The sequence below is a fragment of the Staurois parvus genome, unplaced genomic scaffold (assembly GCF_062004578.1).
Source record: "Staurois parvus isolate SC_StPar_1 unplaced genomic scaffold, SC_StPar_1.0 ptg000151l, whole genome shotgun sequence".
NCBI classification, from domain to species: Eukaryota; Metazoa; Chordata; class Amphibia; order Anura; family Ranidae; genus Staurois; species Staurois parvus.
Window position 1 is genome coordinate 2,545,068 of NW_028317947.1, and position 20,569 is coordinate 2,565,636.

The 20,569-nt window shown below is 42.3% G+C and overlaps 1 protein-coding gene across 2 annotated transcripts in view; it reads left to right on the forward strand.

The window, feature by feature from the left end:
- The window catches only part of PNPO (pyridoxamine 5'-phosphate oxidase), a 78,229-nt gene that overhangs the window by 45,119 nt on the left and 12,541 nt on the right, over nt 1-20,569 (forward strand). For both annotated transcript variants that reach the window (XM_089674334.1, XM_089674335.1), the window contains 3 exons: nt 12,464-12,588; nt 12,719-12,818; nt 17,578-17,631. In XM_089674334.1, coding sequence (XP_089530460.1) covers nt 12,464-12,588; nt 12,719-12,818; nt 17,578-17,631 — 279 coding nt within the window. The remainder of the gene's footprint in view (nt 1-12,463; nt 12,589-12,718; nt 12,819-17,577; nt 17,632-20,569) is intronic.

The following is a 20,569-nucleotide window of genomic DNA, read 5'->3' on the forward strand; positions in this document are numbered from 1 at the left end:
CCTACCACCAGCTCACTGCAGCTGAAACTGACAGCCGCCTGCCTGCCAAACCGTGCGATTTTGAATGGGCCCTTTGTCTCCTATGTAACTTTGCACCATAGCAAAGTTTACATTATGCCCATTTCATACAGCCATCCTCCATTCTGTGTCAGAGTATTTCTACCCTGCTGAGTCAAATCAAAATAGGACAGATTTCACTTTTGTGTTATCCTTGTCTGGTTGAATTTTTTTTTTATCCATCTTGTAAAAAACAGATCTATGCAATCTCTATGGGTAGGCAGACACAGATGTCTATGCACATCAATGTTCATCCATCCCATTCAGGTCTACAAAAACAGAAAAGTACGCAAATATTTTCGGTTTGTTTTTGTGGACCTAAACAAAACTTTGATGTGGGTGGATGTAAACAGAGGCTCATCCGTTTACATCCACCTGCCATAAAGATACATTGTGTTCCATCTGGATCTCTATACAAAATGGACAGACAGAGCACTTGTGTGAAAGGGGCCTTATTATGTACTAGCCTAGCTGCCTCCACCATGTTTCTCGTTCAGCCAAGTGTACATGCACAGTTGTGCAGCATTCTTGGCATAGCATAGATGGCGGAAATGTGAAGTTCTTCTGTCTCCTTTCTCAGCTCTCTTAATGCCTTTCACTCATGTGACCCTTTATTCATTGAGTAAAAAAAAAAGAACACACAATAGAGAAGAAAGCATATCTTGTGGTCAGCAGAGCAGAACTTACAATATTGGTAAAACCTGGTAGATACGTGTGATGTTTGACTGGAGGAAGAAGAAATCGGCACAAACATGGTAGCACAGTGTGTGTTCGGGGGACTGTTGGTGGCAAAAAGCCAGTAATTATCTGATATGAGATGAAACTGGGTCAATTAGTAGATTCAATTAGTTATAAGTTTACTAAGTTATGAGTTTTACAAATTGTCTGTAGCTCTGCCTTATGACCAGAAACCCCTAGCAACTAATCATATATCATATTGTACTGATTCCTGTGAATGCTTTGATTCATCTGGATAATATTATCCACTTGACCATCGGTAGATTTACCACCTTCCTGACCAGGCCATTTTTTGTTATACGACGCTGCATTACTTTAACTGACAATTGCGCAGTCATGCAACACTACACAAATGTAATTTATGTAATTTTTTTCACACAAATACAGCGTTCTTTTGGTGGTAATCACCACTGGGGTATTTTACTTTTTTGCATTATAAACAAAATAAACAATCAATTTTGACTTAAATACCAAAAATAATTTTTTGCTTTCTGCTATAAAACATATCCAATAAAAAAATTTAAAAAATCTAATTTCTGAATAAATTTAGGCCAATATGTATTCTGCTACACGTGTTTTTACTAGGTAATGTGCTGGATTTTATTTCCTGCTTTGCAGGAAACCAAATCCAGCACGTCGCCGCTGACAGGACACAGCTCTGCTTTGTTTACATAGGCAGAGCTGTGTCCTGTCTCCTAACCTCACTGGTCAGCGTATGCTGGCAGCCATCCATTGGCTGGCAAGTGCTGATTGGCTTCTGCTGTGCCTAATCACAGCAGAAGCAGTGCACCCTCTTAACCAGAAAATGCAAAATCATGTACAGTGGGGCAAAAAAGTATTTAGTCAGCCACCAATTGTGCAAGTTCTCCCACTTAAAAAGATGAGAGGCCTGTAATTGGCATCATAGGTAGACCTCAACTATGAGAGACAAAATGAGAAAACAAATCCAAACAATCACATTGGCTGATTTGGAAAGAATTTATTTGCACATTATGGTGGAAAATAAGTATTTGGTTAATATCAAAAAGTTCATCTCAATACTTTGTTATATATCCTTTGTTGGCAATGACAGAGGTCAAACGTTTCCTGTAAGTCTTCACAAGGTTGCCACGCACTGTTGCTGGTATGTTGGCCCATTCCTCCATGCAGATCTCCTCTAGAGCAGTGATTTCGCTGGGCAACACGGACTTTCAACTCCTTCCAAAGGTTTTCTATGGGGTTGAGATCTGGAGACTGGCTAGGCCACTCCAGGACCTTGAAATGCTTTTTATGAAGCCACTCCTTCGTTTCCCGGGCGGTATGTTTGGGATCATTATCATGTTGGAAGACCCAGCCACGTTTCATCTTCAATGCCCTTGCTGATGGAAGGAGGTTTGCACTCAAATCTCACGATACATGTCCCCATTCATTCTGTCCTGTACATGGATCAGTCGCCCTGGTCCCTTTGCAGAGAAATAGCCCCAAAGCATGATGTTGCCACCCCCATGCTTCACAGTAGGTATGGTGTTCTTTGGATGCAACTCAGCATTCTCTCTCCTCCAAACACGACAAGTTGTGTTTCTACCAAACCGTTCTATTTTGGTTTCATCTGACCATATGACATTCTCCCAATCCTCTTCTGGATTATCCAAATGCTCTCTAGCAAACTTCATACGGGCCCGGACATGTACTGGCTTAAGCAGGGGGACACGTCTGGCACCGCAGGATCTGAGTCCCTGGCGGCGTAGTGTGTTACTAATGGTAGCCTTTGTTACGTTGGTCCCAGCTCCCTGCAGGTCATTCACTAGGTCCCCCCGTGTAGTCCTGGGATTTTTGCTCACCGTTCTTGTGATCATTTTGACCCCACGGGGTGAGATCTTGCGTGGAGCCCCAGATCGAGGGAGATTATCAGTGGTCTTGTATGTCTTCCATTTTCTAATTATTGCTCCCCAGTTTATTTGTTCACACCAAGCTGCTTGCCTATTGCAGATTCAGTCTTCCCAGCCTGGTGCAGGTCTACAATTTTGTTTCTGGTGTCCTTCGACAGCTCTTTGGTCTTCACCATAGTGGAGTTTGGAGTGTGACTGTTTGAGGTTGTGGACAGGTGTCTTTTATACTGATAACAAGTTCAAACAGGTGCCATTGATACAGGTAATGAGTGCAGGACAGAGGAGCCTCCTAAAGAAGAAGGTACAGGTCTGTGACAGCCAGAAATCTTGCTTGTTTGTAGGTGACTTATTTTCCACCATAATTTGCAAATAAATTCTTTCCAAATCAGCCAATGTGATTGTCTGGATTTGTTTTCTCATTTTGTCTCTCATAGTTGAGGTCTACCTATGATGCCAATTACAGGCCTCTCTCATCTTTTTAAGTGGGAGAACTTGCACAATTGGTGGCTGACTAAGTACTTTTTTGCCCCACTGTATATATACGTGATTTTGCACAGAACGGCTGCCCTGTATCTGTACATCTGCTATAGGGCGGTCAAGAACAAGTTATAGCAAAGGGGTCCCCAGATATTTTAGTGTGAGGGTAACTCCACTGTTGTTGGAAAAAAAATTTTAAAAAAAGTATAGCGTATACAATTTCGACACAAGCCATATTGTAATATTACTATTAAAAATGTACCTTTCCTTTTTAATCTGCAAAGCTGCAATTTTCTGTAAAATTCAGTACAATATGGCAGCTTGTAAATATGGCATGGTGTAAAGAACTTCCACAGAAATGTCATTCCCTGCTTCTGTGTTTTGGCTTACTAATTTTCCCAGAAGTCTGCACTGAGATTTAAGTCGGATTTTAGGCATCCTCTGTAACAAAATTTTCATTTTGATGAGATACTCACAAAGGGATAATTATTTCTAAGGGGACGCAGACCCTGCAACTTTCCCCATTAGAACACCACAAGCACATTGGCTGTTTAATACAAGTTTCTCAGTAAATGAATGAATTAAATTTTTTAATCCACATGATAGGATTTAGAAAAAATGTCAAACGAAGCAAGAGTCGGAGACCCCTTACATTAGGGCACCCAGAGTCTCCCCTTATATCAAAGTCTACCCTTACCCCACAGACTTCACAGAGTGACTGGGAGCCTGGAAAACTAGGAAGCATGGTTGTAGCAGCAGGCAAGGGTGCAGCAGGTCTGGATGGAGAAAATGTCATCCTCTTGTGAATGCTAGGGAAAGCATGTGGTTGGTTGTTAGGAAGCCAACCAGGCCTAGCAACCAAAAGGGTACAATAAGAGCGCATCTGGGGGACCTGTGCTGAAGACTGGAGGAAAGGTTGGGGAGAAACAGACCATAGGTTGACCTGCAAACCTGTCTGAGAGGCCACTAATCCAAGCTGCAAACTGGATAAAATCTTTCAACAGTACAGATTTGGGCCAAGGGTCGTAGTCAGGAAACTCCTGTTAGAGCAGGTAATAATTTGTCATATTCAACTGGACTTTCTCTGTAATGTTGAATATGTTTCACTCTTCATAATTGATAGTCTTAATTAGACCCAAATTAGTTTCAAGGTGCCACATCCCTATATAGTTGTAGTAACAAAAAAAAAAAGTGGCCTGGGATTATTAATAGGTAACAAGAATACAGACAACTGAAAATTCACAATATTGATTAATGCAAGTTCTTAAAAAAAAAAGACAACCTACAACATATTAAGAAAAAAAAACAACAAAAGAAAATGTACATATATTCTAAACCACTATAAACACACAAAATTGTTATGTTTTGTCATTTTGGTTTATTTACATGTGTCTATCATATAGTTCATACCACTATTCTAGCCCCCCTGAAGAAGACTTACAATTTTTAAAAGTTGAAACGCGGTGGAGTTTCCCGTACATTTTAATGCAATTTTTGTGCTGTACAATATATATAGTGGTTTTGAATCAATGTACATTTTCTTTTTTGTTTTTTTTTTAATATGTTGTAGATTGTCTTTTTTTTTAGAAATTGTATTAACCACTTGCCCTCTGGAGGATTTAAACCCATCACCCCCCCCCCCCCCCCCACTTCATGACCAGGCCATTGTTTGCTATTTGGTGCTGCACTACTTTAGCTGTCCATTGCGTGATCATGCAAACTGTACACATTAAATTTTATATAATATTTTTCATACAGTGAGGTTTGTTTTGATAATATTTGATCATTACTGGGTTTTTTATTTTTTGTGCTGTAAATGAAAAAAGACCAACAATATTTTTTGGTTTTTTCTATAAAACATATCCAATAAAAAATATAAAATTTCTTCATAACTTTAGGCCAAAATACATTCTGCTACAAGACTTTGGTAAATAAAAAATCCCAATAAGTGCATATTAATTGGTTTGTGTAAAAATTATAGTGTTTACAAACTATATATACTGGAATTTTTATATTTTATACTAGTAATGGCAGCAATCAGCGACTTATAGCAGGATTGCAATATTATTATTATTATACAGTATTTATAAAGCGCCAATAGTTCGCTCAGCGCTGTACATTACAAAGGGGGACAGAACATGTGACAGAACAATACCAATACAATGCAAAACATGAGGGGATCGAGGGCCCTGCTCTTTCGAGCTTACAATCTAGGCAAGCATTCTGACACTGAGTGGGAACTGACTAGCTTCCACTGACATCTCCAGTGACACTAATACAGTGATCAGTACTAATAAGCAGCACCATGATATACAAAATCAGAAAAGCTATGTGGACACTGTTTATCTTCACACACATATCTTTCTCTGTTGTTGCATACATACAAGTAGGACAAATGTGCCTGTAAGCTAAGAAAAAAGTATTGCAGGGCTAATAAGCAATGACACTGGGCAGGAATGGGTTAACATCTGGAGCAATCAAAGGGTTAAGTGTGTTTTAGGGAGTGATTTTAACTTTATACTTTGTGGTGTTTTACTAGGGGTTGTGCTGGTTTCTATCTCCATGCTTTGCAGGGAGATAAAAACCAGCACGTTCCCGCTTACAGGAGAGAGATCTGTGTTGTTTACACTTCAGATCTCTCTCCTGTGAGCTGCTCCACCAACTGCTGAGTTCCAGACATGAATCGCTAGTCAGGACCCAGTGATTGACACCTAAAGGAGCCAGTGATCACACGGGTAGGACTACGCGTATGCACGCCCCCTACTCAGAAATCACTTTTATGTACATGATTCTGCACAGAGTGGCTGCCCTGAAGCAGTAAAACTGCTATACGACGGTTACCAAGTGGTTGATAAATACTGTGAATTGTAATTCAGTTGTCTGTATTCTTGGTGCCTATTAAAAATCCCAGGCCTCTAATTTACGGTTTTGATACGTTTCACTCTTCCTCCAAGTAGTTTCTTCTGTTCTAATGATTGTCAGGAACATACCCCACCATTTAAAGCAAAATGGGTAACTTGTACTGATTTAACTTCAGCGGAGTTTTTGTATACTTTATACTTTCTATTGGCCTGCTTTGTATATAGGACATTTTATACTCCACACAATATGCAATCTATATTATAGTGGAAACCGTATGTGCTGCCCCCTGCAAATCACCAGACATTGCATTGTGTTAATCTCAATGATTCCCCCCTGTGCCAGCTTTTGTAAAAACTCTTTGAAGAGAAATGTGCCTTCAGGGAAGTTGTCATCTTGCCAGCACCATGATATACAAAATCAGATAAGCTATGTGGACACTGTTTGTTATCTTCAAACACATATCTTTCTCTGTTGTTTGCACACTTACAAGTAGGACAAATGTGCCTGTAAGCTAAGAAAAAAGTACTGCGGGGTAATTTCCCCATAAAGGGAAAGCAGTATTTTCAGTGGGTTATTATTGCAGTATTTTGTCATGAAAGTAGTTTTTAACAAAGCTTGAACATTTTGCAGGCTTACACTTACATATTTTTGTGATTGTTTTAAAGTAGAACTGTAGTGTTCCATTAAACAATATGTACTACAGCACCTAATTACTGCATATAAGTGCATCTGCACCATTTTCTTAGTCCCCCTACAAAGTCCCACAAATACCCTATTGAGCCTATTGAGTTTCCTGTAATGGTGTGGCAACGATGCTGCAATGTTCCTGGATTCAGAGCACAGTTGCCGCTCTCAAGTAGGCTGTACCTGCTTACATTACAGTGTGATAAAACGGTGTCGCTGGGAGCATGGTTATCGGCATTGCCACTGCTGATTCACATGCCTATATCTTTTCAATCAGCACGCCTAGTCCCACTCACTGCTTTCTGGATTGACTGTAGTGCCTCTGTTGCTGAATCCCCCCACTGTGACCTAAAGCATCTGGGTGGAGGAGATTTTGAGAAAGAGGATTTGTCTTTGTCTCTTAACTGCTGTTGAGGTACAATATCTATGAAGTGCAATAAATACTTTGGGCACAATTCACTAAGCGGTATCTTACCGCATTCAACTATGCGGTAAGATACCGCACAGCGTTTTAAAAAAAAAACATTTGCATTCACTAAAAAACGCTACTAAAATATCGCAGGAGTTATTTTATCAAATCATGTGGTATTTTAGTAGGGAAAAACCATGCACTAATGTTTCAGCTGTCAGCGGGGTTTGCCACTGACAGCTGAATGGAAAAAAAAAGAATTACCGGCAATTAAAAAATGATAAAAATGGCGTGGGATCCCTCCTCCATCCATACCAAGCCTTTCAGGTCTGGTATGGGTTTTGAGGGGAAACCCCATGCCAAAATGTTTTTAAAAAATGGCGTGGGGGGGCAGGGTTCTGGGGAAGAGGTCCTTGTCCCCATCAACATGCACCACCTCCCCATGTTGATGGCATGTGGCCTGGTATAGTTTGGGTGAGGGCGCTCGCTTGTCCCCGCCCCCCCCCCCCTTTCCTGACCTGCCAGGCTGCATGCTCGAATAATGGTCTGGTATGAGTTTTGGGGGGGACCCCACACCATTTTTTAAAAACATTTTGGCATGGAGGTTCCCCTCAAAACCCATACCAGACCCAAAGGGCTTGGTATGGATGGAGGGAGGACTCCACGCTGTTTTTTAATTATTTGTTAATTGCCAGCAATTTTTCAATTCAGCTGTCAGTGGGGAACCCCACTGACATTTGACGACTCATAGGTTAAGGACTACGCGGCTACCCATTCCTTAACAACCCATGGCAGTACTGACATACCATGCATACCGCATGTCTGGACCACTACTTGATTACCGCATGCATTTAATTATTTATTCCCTTTTCTGAATTGACCTTAAGGTCTTTTTATGCAATATTTACTGAGTGTTTTTGCTATTTTTGGTAAATACCGCTGTAACGGAAGCGTAGGCAGGAGAGAACACACAAAGAAGGTGGGGAACACACAAAGCTTTATTGCACTATGAAAGACATTCAATCAGGAGAGTTCATGGCACTCCGTGACATACGGCTCGTAGGGACACCCATGGTAAGTGGGCTCATGGGGACTCAATGGGACCTTGGCGATGGGGTTTGACCTCAGCACAACCCCCACACAGCTTTCTAGGGACAACATTGGCTCACGGGGACTCAACAGGACTTTGGCTGTGGAGTCTGGTCTCAACACAGCTCCCACACAGCATACTAGGGACAACATCAGGCTCACGGGGACTGAACGGGACTTTGGCTGTGGAGTCTGGCCTCAACACAGCTCCCACACAGTGTACTAGGGACAACAGGCTCACGGGGACTCAGCGGGACCTTGACTAGGGGGGCTGACCTCAGCACAGCTCCCACCCAGCTTTCTAGGGACATCGGGCTCACGGGCACTCAGCAGGTAGCGATGGCTCAAGCACTCGGGCATCCCAGGTAGCTATACTCCGGGCACGCCATGGGGCGGCTCAAGTAAGGGTAGTCTGGGCGTGCAATAGGGACAGTTCATGACACGGGTGGTTTGTGCGCACACGAGGGACAGTTCAGGACAAGGGTGTTGTGTGCGCACAATAGGGTTTAGGACAGTTCATGACACGGGTGGTCTGAGCGCACACTAGGGACAGTTCAGGACAAGGGTGGTCTGAGTGCACACTAGGGACAGTTCAGGACAAGGGTAGTCTGTGCACACAATAGGGACAATTCAGGACAAGGGTGGTCTGCGCACACAATAGGGGCAGTTCTTGGCTTCTAGGGACACTCACGATAGGCGTCTTGCAGATGCTCAGCAGCAGGCGGCTTCCGGGGGGGGTAGGCGACTTGCAGACGCTCAGCAGCGGCAGCTTCCAGGGACAAAGCGGTCAGCAGAAAGGGCGGCTTCCCAGGGACCCAGCGATCAGCAGACAGGGCGGCTTCCCAGGGATCCAGCAATCGGCAGACAGGGTGGCTTCCCAGGGCCCCAACGATCGGCAGACAGAACGGCTTCCCAGGGCCCCAGCGATCGGCAGACAGGGCGGCTTCCCAGGGGCCCAGCGATCAGCAGACAGGGCGGCTTCCCAGGGGCCCAGCAATCAGCAGACAGGATGGCTTCCCAGGGGCCCAGCAATCAGCAGACAGGATGGCTTCCTAGGTGCCCAACGATCAGCAGACAGGGCGGTTTCCCAGGGCCCCAGCAATCAGCAGACAGGGCGGTTTCTCAGGGCCCCAGCGATCAGACAGGACGGCTCCCCAGGGGCTCAACGATCAGCAGACAGGACGGCTCCCCAGGGGCTCAACGATCAGCAGACAGGGTGGCTCTCCAGGGGCCCAGCAATCAGCAGACAGGATGGCTTCCTTGGTGCCCAACAATCAGCAGACAGGGCGGCTTCCCAGGTCTCCAGCGATCAACAGACAGGACTGCTCCCCAGGGGCTCAACGATCAGCAGACAAGGCGGCTCCCCAGGGGCCCAGCAGTCAGCAGACAGGGGCAGCTTCCCAGGGACCCAGCGATCCGCCGATAGGGGCACAGCGGGCTTCAGCAGGTAGGGACACAGCAGGCTTGCAGGGGCTCGGCAGGGTCTGTGCCTGGGATGGTTCTGACCTTTGGGGGAGTCTCATGCAGAGTGCTCAGCGGGGATGGCTGCGGAGGCCCGGTCCCCACCCGAACCTCCCAACGGAGCAGCTTCCAGGAGGACAGCACAGGAGGGAGGGAGAGAGAGACTGGTCTCGCGCCGGCCTTTTAAAAGCTTCCGGGTTGCCCCAGTAACAGCTGACCCAGCGTCAGGTTGCCGGGGCAACGAGGCACGCCCCCCCCCTCACTTGGGCCGCGCTGAGGGAGCCTCGCGCCCACACCTTGCCCGCAGGTGGCGCGTGGAGACACCTTGGCCGGAAAGGTGCTAACCGCACCACAGGGGGGCGTTCCTCCCGTCCTGCACAGCCCTTTGATGTAGGCTGGTAGGACAGGAGGAATCCGCAAGGGGGGAGGGAGGGGTGAAGGGACAGGCAGAGAGACAGGCAAAGGGGGGTGTGGAAGGCACGGGCACTCCGTGACAACTGCATACTAGCAATAGTGAAATTACATTTTCAGTATGTGATATGTGGTCATGTTACTGACTTGCGCATGCGATAATCTTTAGTGAATTGAGCCCTTTGTCTCTTAGGACTCATGCACACTGACCTTTTGTGAACGCCTTTCTTCTGGCAGGAGAAAAGCAGAGCTAAAAATGCACCTAAGTCCTCATGCACACAGGACAGTTTGCTAACTCTCCTAGAAGCCATTCTTCCGAGCAGCATTGTTTTGGCAGAAAAAACACCTGACATTTGTAAAAGTGTGTAATACATTTAGGCGTGTCAAATACTTGGGTGTTATTTCATTTCATTGACCTTAATAATAACTTATTTCTGACCATTGAAATTAATACTTAGGCATGTTTACAGGCGTCAAACGTTTTTTTTCTGCTAAAACGCTGCTGCTCTTGGACGCACTGGCAGTGGTTTTTTTCCTGCCTCTAAACTCCTCTAAAAGCCTATATATGCATGGACGCAGAGGCTAACATGCAGGGGCCTTTACAGGCAGAAAATAAAAAGCGCCACAAAGCAGCCAAAGAAATGTGCAGTGTGCAAGAGGCCTTAAGCTCCGTTTTTCAAATGCATTTAGGCACGTTCAGGTGAGTCAAGCGTTTGGGTATTCCATCATTTCATTGGCCAAAATATTCTTTTTTTCTGGCCTTTTGAAATGAACGAATGCTCAAACTCACTCCTGTGACCTGTTTTCAGCCGACAGCAGGTTAAGTCTGCTGACATCACTCAGCTGGTCCAGGCTGTGGAAAGATTTCAACTTTAAAGACCGGATCCACCCAGATCCCTTGACCGGCAGCTGGCTCGGCCTCTTAGCGCTCTGCACTGAGCTAGCCACTCTCTCCCCTTCACAGCCCAGCGCTCCAGTGAGCATGTGGGGGGCAGAGTAGATATTGGTGACTGGTCACTGCTCTTTGAGCACGGTAGGGAGAATTGAGCAATCAGTGGTGTTTGATCACTTCGTTCTCACCCTTAGAGCCGACGGGGGACAAATTTAGAATCAGATTGATGCTGCATCTGTCTAGGTAAGTATAAATTATAAAAGAAAAGAAAAAAAATTCCCATACTTCCCTTTTAACTGCTGTTGAGGTATGATATCTACTACATAGAGAGTTCATTGTTTTAAATAACTGTGAGTTTAAAGCCCATTGATCCCATCTGTTTAAATTGGCTAAACACATTAAAGGTGTATCAGTACAAACGGTGTACAGAGTCTAAGAGATTGTTTGTTTTCTTTGAAAAGCAGCCACAGCCTGAGTGAAGTATGCTGGCAGGACACTGGCTTTTCTAAAGGGTACCCTTCTCCATTCAAAAGCAGCAATCTCTGTGGAGATCTGACACAACCCATGCTGAGTCTGAACCTGATCTTTCCAATTAGCAGGAAGCATGGACTTTGTTATTTGGGGAGGTATAGGTATGATTTTGTAGGTGGTGTATCAGACTTCAGCACTCTTCCACACAAAGAACAAGGGTTCCACTCTGCAGCTGCTGGCAGGGGACATACTTTTCTACTCAGGCTGTAACCGTTTTGGAAAAACAGAGCACACCTTTTTGTTTTGATGAACTTGGGATGTATTTTAACAGATTTAAAGGATAGATCAACTTTATAAAAAACTCTGCAGTCCACAAATACTATTCCATAAATCTAAACTAATCTGATTTTAAAAAAATATACATTTATGCTCTTCCCATAACTGTAGGTCATTTGTGCACAGAGCGTATCAGTACTCGTGAAAATACTCAGTATTGGTGCATCCCTACTTTCTCACAAAACCAAGGTATGCTTGGTGGAGGATGCTTTATATGGAAGCTGGCTTAAAACTTTTTCTGTTTGCCAGTGTCCCAACCTTCTGTAGGTGGAAGTATAACCAGACTGTGATAGAAATTCTAGTGTTCCTCAATGGACCACCAGATTTTATGGTAAGTTAAAAAAAAAAAAAAGTCTTATTTTTCTTTGGAAGACAATTTTTATCAGCAAAAGTGTGTGTTTAACATACATATGCAATTATATTGACCTTATCAGTTGCTTCTCCTGCATTGTTCAGTCACAGGCTTGGGGTAGGGAATTGATGTTGCTTAACTGCAGCAGAGAAAAGTCAGCTTATAATGCTGGCTGTGCGGTAAAACTGTGTAACTCTCACTACCAGGAGGGATGGAAATGCAGGTAAGATAACTGCCATATATATGTATTTCAATTCTGTTTTAGCTGTTTATCTGGAATTCAATTTAAGTGAAAATGATTGAATTTAAGTTTTGCCTCATTTCTCATATTATTTATTTATTTATTTTTTTATTAGGCTTTTGAAGAAACTCACTTAACCTCTCTTGATCCAATTGCTCAGTTCAGTGCTTGGTTCCAGGAAGTTTTAGAATGCCCAGCCATAGTAGAACCAAATGCCATGTGTCTGGCCACCGCAACAAGGTACTGGTTTCATTTCTCTGGGTCTTCTAAGTACATATCTCCTTACTATACCTTTTACTTTGTCCTTTACTTTTTTGCACCTTTTCTTTACCTTCTTGCACCTCACCTTTCCCCATGTTTTCCTGTGTAGGGATGGGAAACCCTCTACCCGTATGGTTCTCCTGAAAGGGTTTGGCTCGGATGGGTTCCGATTCTACACTAACCGGGAAAGCAGAAAAGGGAAAGAGCTGGTGAGGGTTCTGTCTTATAGGAATCAGCTGCATGCTTAAAACATATCTTCGAGGCTGCCAGAGCACTCCAACATTCTTGGCTTTAAGATTCAGGAACAATAGAACAAACTAATAATATCGCATGAAAACCACTATAAAACAAGCAGAGGGGAATTCCGTAAAGCTGCCACACCACTTTTCTGGCGTTGATCCCTCTTGTCAATGTGTTGCACCAAATTCATGAAGCATCTGCAACACTTTTGGTTCTGACTGTGACCCGTATGCAATATTCAGATAGTTCTAAAATGCGCCACATGTTAAATGTGGCACAACGCTTGCTTCAAGTTCAAAATAAAATACCCACAGTTTGTATCTTACAAAAGTGGAGCTTATTATGTCTTGCAGGCATTCTAAAAGTGGAGTAGTGTGCGTAAAATTCAAGTACAGGTTCTAGACAGGTACAGTGGGGATTGAAAGTTTGGGCACCCCAGCTAAAAATTTGTATTAATGTGCATAAAGAAGCCAAGGAAAGATGGAAAAATCTCCAAAAGGCATCAAATTACAGATTAGACATTCTTATAATATGTCAACAAAAGTTAGATTTTATTTCCATCATTTACACTTTCAAAATAACAGAAAACAAAAAAATGGCATCTGCAAAAGTTTGGGCACCCTGCAGAGTTAATATCTTGTACTGTCCCCTTTGGCAAGTATCACAGCTTGTAAACGCTTTTTGTAGCCAGCCAAGAGTCTTTCAATTCTTGTTTGAGGTATCTTTGCCCATTCTTCCTTACAAAAGTCTTCCAGTTCTTTGAGATTTCTGGGCTGTCTGTCACGCACTGCTCTTTTAAGGTCTATCCATAGATTTTCAATTATATTGAGGTCAGGAGATTGTGAAGGCCATGGCAAAACCTTCAGTTTACGCCTCTTGATGTAATCCCCCGTGGATTTCGAGGTGTGTTTAGGATCATTATCCATTTGTAGAAGCCATCCTCTCTTTAACTTCAGCTTTTTCACAGATGGCATCAAGTTACCATCCAAAATTTGCTGAAATTTTTTTTGAATCCATTTTTCCTTCTACTCGTGAGATGTTCCCTGTGCCACTGGCTGCAACACAACCCCAAAGCATGATTGATCCAACCCCATGCTTAACAGTTGGACAGAGTTTCTTTTCATTAAATTCTGTGCCCCTTCTTCTCCAAACATACCTTTGCTCATTCCGGCCAAAAAGTTCAATTTTAACCTCATCGGTCCACAGAACTTGTTTCCAAAATGCATCAGGCTTGTCTATATGTTCATTTGCAAAGTTCAAGCGATGATTTTTATGGTGAGGGCGTAGAAGAGGTTTTCTTCTGATGACTCTTCCATGAAGACCATATTTGTACAAGTATCTCTTTATAGTGGAATAGTGTACCACAACTCCAGCGTCTGCCAGATCTTTCTGGAGGGATCGTGCAGTCAAATCGTGCACATTAATACAAATTTTTAGCTGGGGTGCCCAAACTTTCGATCCCCACTGTACATGAATTTTGGGCACACTGGCCACATCAAAGTGAGAAAATTACCCAAATATGTTGGTAGCTGTTTTGTACAGTGTAACTTTAAGATAGGAGATGCTATTGAATCTCATTGTGAGAAATTTGCTCCATACTAGAAAACCTCTTGTGATTTGTAAAGGAGTCAGCTTTGGGATCATCTTGGTGGGAATTAAAATCTCCAGCAAGTTTACAGAAATTATAGGTTATGTTGTCTTGTCTTTTTTTTTTTTTTGTTTTTAATTATTATTATTTTAATTGAAATCAATTGTAAAACCTACACGCCTAAAGAAATCCTATTAACTTAAAAAAGTTCAACTGAAAGCTACAGAAATATCAAATATTTGAAATGCTTACTTGTATTTTTTTCCCTTTTCAATAAATGTTTTTATTCATTTACAATGTTCCTTTGAAATTTAAACTACTCTAGACAGAATCCTATCACAGCCCCCTTCCCCTTATATGTCATAACCTCTCCTTTTCTGGCTGTGTCTAATTACACTCTGTACTAGCCCAAGTCCTTCACTTTTCCTTTTACCATTCTACATCACTTTGTATGTAGCTGCCAGAGAGGATTGAAGGGGAATACTATAGTGACAGCTGTGAATCTGCTGGGGTTGCTGACATTGCATCCAAGATGGTAATCTTGGACTATAGAAGTGATAATAAAGTCTGAAAATCAAAGCGCCATACTGAAGTGCTGGAGTCCAAAATTAGGTTTTATTATTATACAGAATTTATATAGCACCTACAGTTTGCTCAGCACTTTACAATATAAAGGGAGACAATACAGCAATGATACAATTCAATACAAGAGGGTTAGCAGGACTCTGCTCCTTGGAGCTTACAATCTAAGAGGTGCTACAGTCAACGCGTTTCCAGTACTGCACAACGCAGCTGCTGAACATTGGCTTGTGCTCACAATAGAGTACATATAATTGTTTAGAGTCTTTACCAGTGGATACTGTACATTTTAAGGGGACAGCAGGGACAACAGCTATTTGTCCCAGTATTGTTCCATAGAATCGTACTGTAGAAAGAATGTAAATGCAGTGCCACAAATGATGTACTGGAACTTCCTGCTAATACATAGACTTGGGAAAGGCCTGTTGCAACTCCAGCCAGCCCCTCCCGTGGACTCAGCACATGTGGGAATACTATGAGTTAGTTCTGCCCTCTGACTCCATAAGACCATCTTATTATTTTTTAAAAGAGAGTCAATTCCTTAACCAAGCATTCATTTTTGGTCCTTACTCCTTTTTGTATGTATGTGAAGAAAGAAGGAACCTACCTGCCAACCTCCCACCCAGATTCAGCTGCTCCTGTGGTAGGAAGACCCCTCTGTTGTCAGTAAATCCAGGTGCCAGGGCTGGTGTGTGTAACTGTCTAAGTATGCATTTTAAGCCATGTTACACCCATATTTAGGGTGTTCTGTGAATGAATAAACTACGGCAGAAAGACTTGTACTTATAAATGGAACGCAAAGTGATTACCACACTTGTAGTCCATTGACATGGCCTCCAGGTCAGCAACAGAAAGCCCATGCCTTGGTACATTCTTGGGGCTGCAGGAAGAGTTAATATGAACATGTGCATTGCACTGATCGTAGTTGCAATGCTTTGGAGGCTCATGCAAAAAAAAAAAAAAAAAAAAAAGCATTTTCCTGTATTTGTGGGTACATTTATTTTTTTTCAAAAGGTGGACTTTAAACAGCTTATGCATTTAAAGGAGAAAGTGCTGCTCATTTGGTTTATCATATTTCCTGTCCTTTCATCTGCTTATTTCCTCTGAAGACATGCTGCATTTTTAGGTAGCAATGTGCTGCAGCGTACAGTAAAAAAAAGTGGATGTAAACTCCATTTTTAAAGAATTGCTGACAGGCAGGGTAATTATGACAGAATTGACCCTATCGGTCTCTTCTGTCATAAATGCTCCCTCCTACCTGCCAGTCGTCATGTATCCTGAGCTGCACATGTACAGATCAGTGAACATTTATGGCCCCAGATCTGTGATGTGACTCCCTCGCACATGTGTGGGAGAGATGTCATCACAGCCTGACCATTCAAATATCCGAAGCTACGTAACCTGGAAGGAAAGCCTGGCAAAGATGGAAGTGCCCAGGGCCATTGGATCAATATCACCGCACCACTGGACGGCACAGTTTGACAGGTAATTTGCCGTAATGTGCTAATATGCGGTGCATACTAGCACATTATGACATAACCCACCTGGGGCCCCCTAAAAAGAAAAAAAATACAATGGACCACTTTAAGAACAAGAAAAGTGTCCCAAAAACCATATTGCAATATGTGTTAAAAACACATTTCAGCGTATCACAGAGTGAGCTAAAAACTTTATGCACTCACTAATGCATGCAGTATGGTGTGAAAGATGGCTATAAGATGAGAAAACAACTAGTGTGTACCTTCCCCATGCTTCTCCTTCGAGCTTATCTTATTCTCCTTTGTTAATAGTACATGTTAAGTCCTCATGCACACTGGACGTTTTTACAGCTGCCATTTTTGGCTTTTGGCGGGTTTTTTTTTCTACAGTCCATAAACTCCCCAGCATGTTACCTTGTGTCCAGCGGTGTTTGGCAGGGGCATTTTTTGGCTGGAAAAAAAAAACAGAACTAGTGAGGTTTTTTTAGCCCTAACTCTGAAAAACACTGCACAACACGGTAAACCAGGATTTGTGGATGTTTTTTTTGGCCAAAAAAATATTATTTTGGTAAAAAAAAAAAAAACGCTAAAAAACACAACTGTGGCTAAATGCTAATGCAAAAATGCTGAAATACTTGCGTTTTTAACGTGAGTGACTTTACACAGCTAACGCTACCAGCGTTCTTAAAACGCCCAGTGTGCATGGAGCCTAAAAGTGAGCTGCAGCCAAAATGTTTTGTTTTGGATAGAAGAGGGAAGGGTCAGGATGTCTGTTTTCAATTCTTCCCTGTCCTTGTTGGGGACAGGGTCTCCCACCTCTTTTTCAAAACCAATCTGAGACACGAGTATTTGAAATATTCTTTTCTTTTTTTTTTTTCTTTTTTTTTTAAAGCGGGCAGTGTAAGATGCCCAGCCAGGTTTTTATCCTGGTCTGTGTCTCCACTTGAGAGACTTCCCTTATTTCCTGTCACAGTATTTCTAAACCTTTCAACTGTCCAAAACTTTAGCACAAAATGTATTGCTGAATTTACATTTAAAGTGTTTGCTTGTTAGGTATCCTAAAATCTTAATTTGTTTCTATAGGAGGCCAATCCATTTGCTTCTCTCCTGTTTTTCTGGGAGCCTTTCAATCGTCAGGTAAGACATTCACATGTTGGTGAAACTTTAAACACTATCCAAGCGCTCACCACCAATCCAACTACCAAGTGACACAAGTTAAAGTGGAGCTCCACCCAAAAGGGGAAGTTCCGCTTTAAGGACTGGTCTCTCACTCCCCATTAAGATTTGGCACCTTTTGGGGAGCAGGGGGGGAGCGAGTCATAGATGTATTGAAATTCAGCTGTTTTAGCAGAGTCAAGAAAAGATTTGGGTGTTCTGGCAGGTCCTAGACTTAAACTGCAAGTTCACTCAAAATCTAACTAAGGCTAAAAATACTCCAGTGATCTCTTCAATGGTTTAGCCTTAGATTTTGACTGGACATCCGCTTCATAACATGCAATTCCAAGCTGTAGTTTCAAAAGCTAGCAAAATACATTCTTGTATTAAGAGGTATAGACTCCAAAAGAGAGGCATCATTTTGCCCCTATACTAATCATTAGTAAACCTCATCTGGAATATGCTATTTAGTTTGGGCACCAGTTTACAAAAATGATATTGGGGGGACTTGAAGAAAGTGCAGAGAAGGGCAAACAAACTGATAAGAGGCATGGAGGAGCTCCGCTATGAGGAAAGATTAGAGGAACTGAATGTATTCTCTCATTAGAAGAGGAGATTAAGGGAGGATATGATCACCATGTATAAATCTACAGGTGGTCCATATAGTTATTCTCTTTAAAGTCATCACAATGGACATGGAAGCACTCTTTTTACATCTGGAGGAAGAGAGGTTTAACCTCCACATATGGAAAGGCTTCTTCACCGTAAGAGCTGTGAAAATTTGGAATAGACTCCCTCAAGAATTAGTTCTGGCCATTTCAGTAAATTGACTTAAAAAATAAAAAAGAGCTGAATGCATTCCTAAATTCACAAAATATAACTGGATATTAACATTTGTAGGTAATAACACCAGGGATTGTTGCTGAAGAGAATATCTGATTGCCTTGAGGGTTCAGGAAAGAATTTAATTTTCCCCCTTGGAGCAAATTGGATCATGCTTTTATATGTTTTTTTGCCTTCCTCTGGATCAACTGTGGGTATAGAATTATGTATATCGAGGTTTTCTATTTATTTAATCTTGGGGGGGGTTTTTATTGATTGAACTAGATGCACCTGTGTCTTCTTTCAACCTAATTATCTATGTCTCCCCATGACAGAAGTGGATCATTTGATCGACTTCTGTCAGAGGGACATGTTGGAAAACTTTTTTCAATGAACAAAGCCCACTGTCAGAATACAACGTCCTGGGGGGGTGGGTGATTCCTCCATCTGCCTTGTTTGTGTGGATGGAGGAATCTGCTGCCAGACTCCTCTACCTTACCAACCACTCAGTGTCTGTCACCTCTCTCTGCCAATCCCTCCTCTGGCTTCCAATTGCCCAGCGAATTAAATTCAAAATACTAACAACATCATACAAAGCCTTTCACAACTTCACCTCCAGTTATATCACCAATCTTGCCTTGTCAAATATCACCCAAACCATCCTCTCCGCTCCTCCCAAGACCTCCTGCTCTCTTGTCTACTCCTCCCATGCTTCATACCATGCTGCTGATTACCCTGTAGCTACAATGACACATGGCAGTGACATATTTCTGTTTCCCCATCAAGTCTGCATTTTTTTTTAATGGAACTGAGACAACAGTGCAAAATAATAAGCTACAATAACAATTAAGGTATTTTTAGATGTTATTTGTTGACCAGTTTAGAAGTATTTTATTTAGTAGTATATTCCCTATTAGAATTTTGTTTTATTTATGGCTTTTTAAGTTCCACACTGAATGCTGTATCTGTTCATCCACGTGTTTAAAAATGAAAAGAAAAAGGCTTAATTCTAATAAGCATATGTATGTAAAACGAGGAGTGCAAACCACAATCCTTTGTATCAAAGACATTCCTTGCATAAAAGAATGGTTTTAGCTCAACATCTCAAACCCAAATAATTCAAATGTCAAGGTGAAATGTTCTAATTTAAATGCCGACAGAGATCATTGACTGATGACCTTTATTGATTAAAAAGAAGAAACAAGACAAATTACACGCATGCATAAACCCATTTAATGAGTCAAAGGTCATGTCCATAAATCTATTGGACCAAATAACATCTATATAACTTTTCATTACTCAATATTCATGTTATATCAATTAGACGGAGCGCTCTCAGAATGAAAGGGACAGGCATAGAGAGTAAGAAAAAATGGAAAATGTGGAAATGTGGCCACTCAATAAAAATGTGCAGCTGCTAGATAGATGTTTCCCACCCTCAGTCCATTGTTAAGACTATATTCAAAATATGCTGAATCAATAAGACTCAAAGCATGGTACTGTGGTACAAAGCAAAATGGTTGCTGGTATATTGGACATTGGAGAACAACCGACTGGTAACTCTGCTGGATAAATTGTGTTTGAGCTGTTCTGGATTAATATATATGGCCGTGAGACATGCCGACCAAAGAGGAGATAGCTGAATGTGGTCCATTGTAATGGCTCTTTATCGATTGTATATCAGCCAAGATGCATATAAACATGAACCTCCCTTACACAATTAGCCGCTTGAAATTTGTTTGCACCTGCTTAGTTGGGAGCCAGCAATGCAAGCGTTAACAACAAATATATCTCCCATGTGTTTGTTGACTCCATCCTGAGGATCACAGATGGTCTAACAGTGTAAGATTAGTGGCCATATTCCATTCCATTATTCAAAGAGTTGCCCCTTGTTCCAAAGTATATAAGGAATGTTTACTTATCAGTCCATAGAATAGCCCATCATAGATCCTGGTAAGACAGATGACCCCGCCTGACCGGTTTTGCCGGACCCCCCTGGCTGCATTATAGGCTTAATGTGGCATGTTCTGTTCCATGAAGATAATGACCCTCTTTTCACGATTTCACTTTACCTTCTCCCTCTTTTTTAGACTTTGCT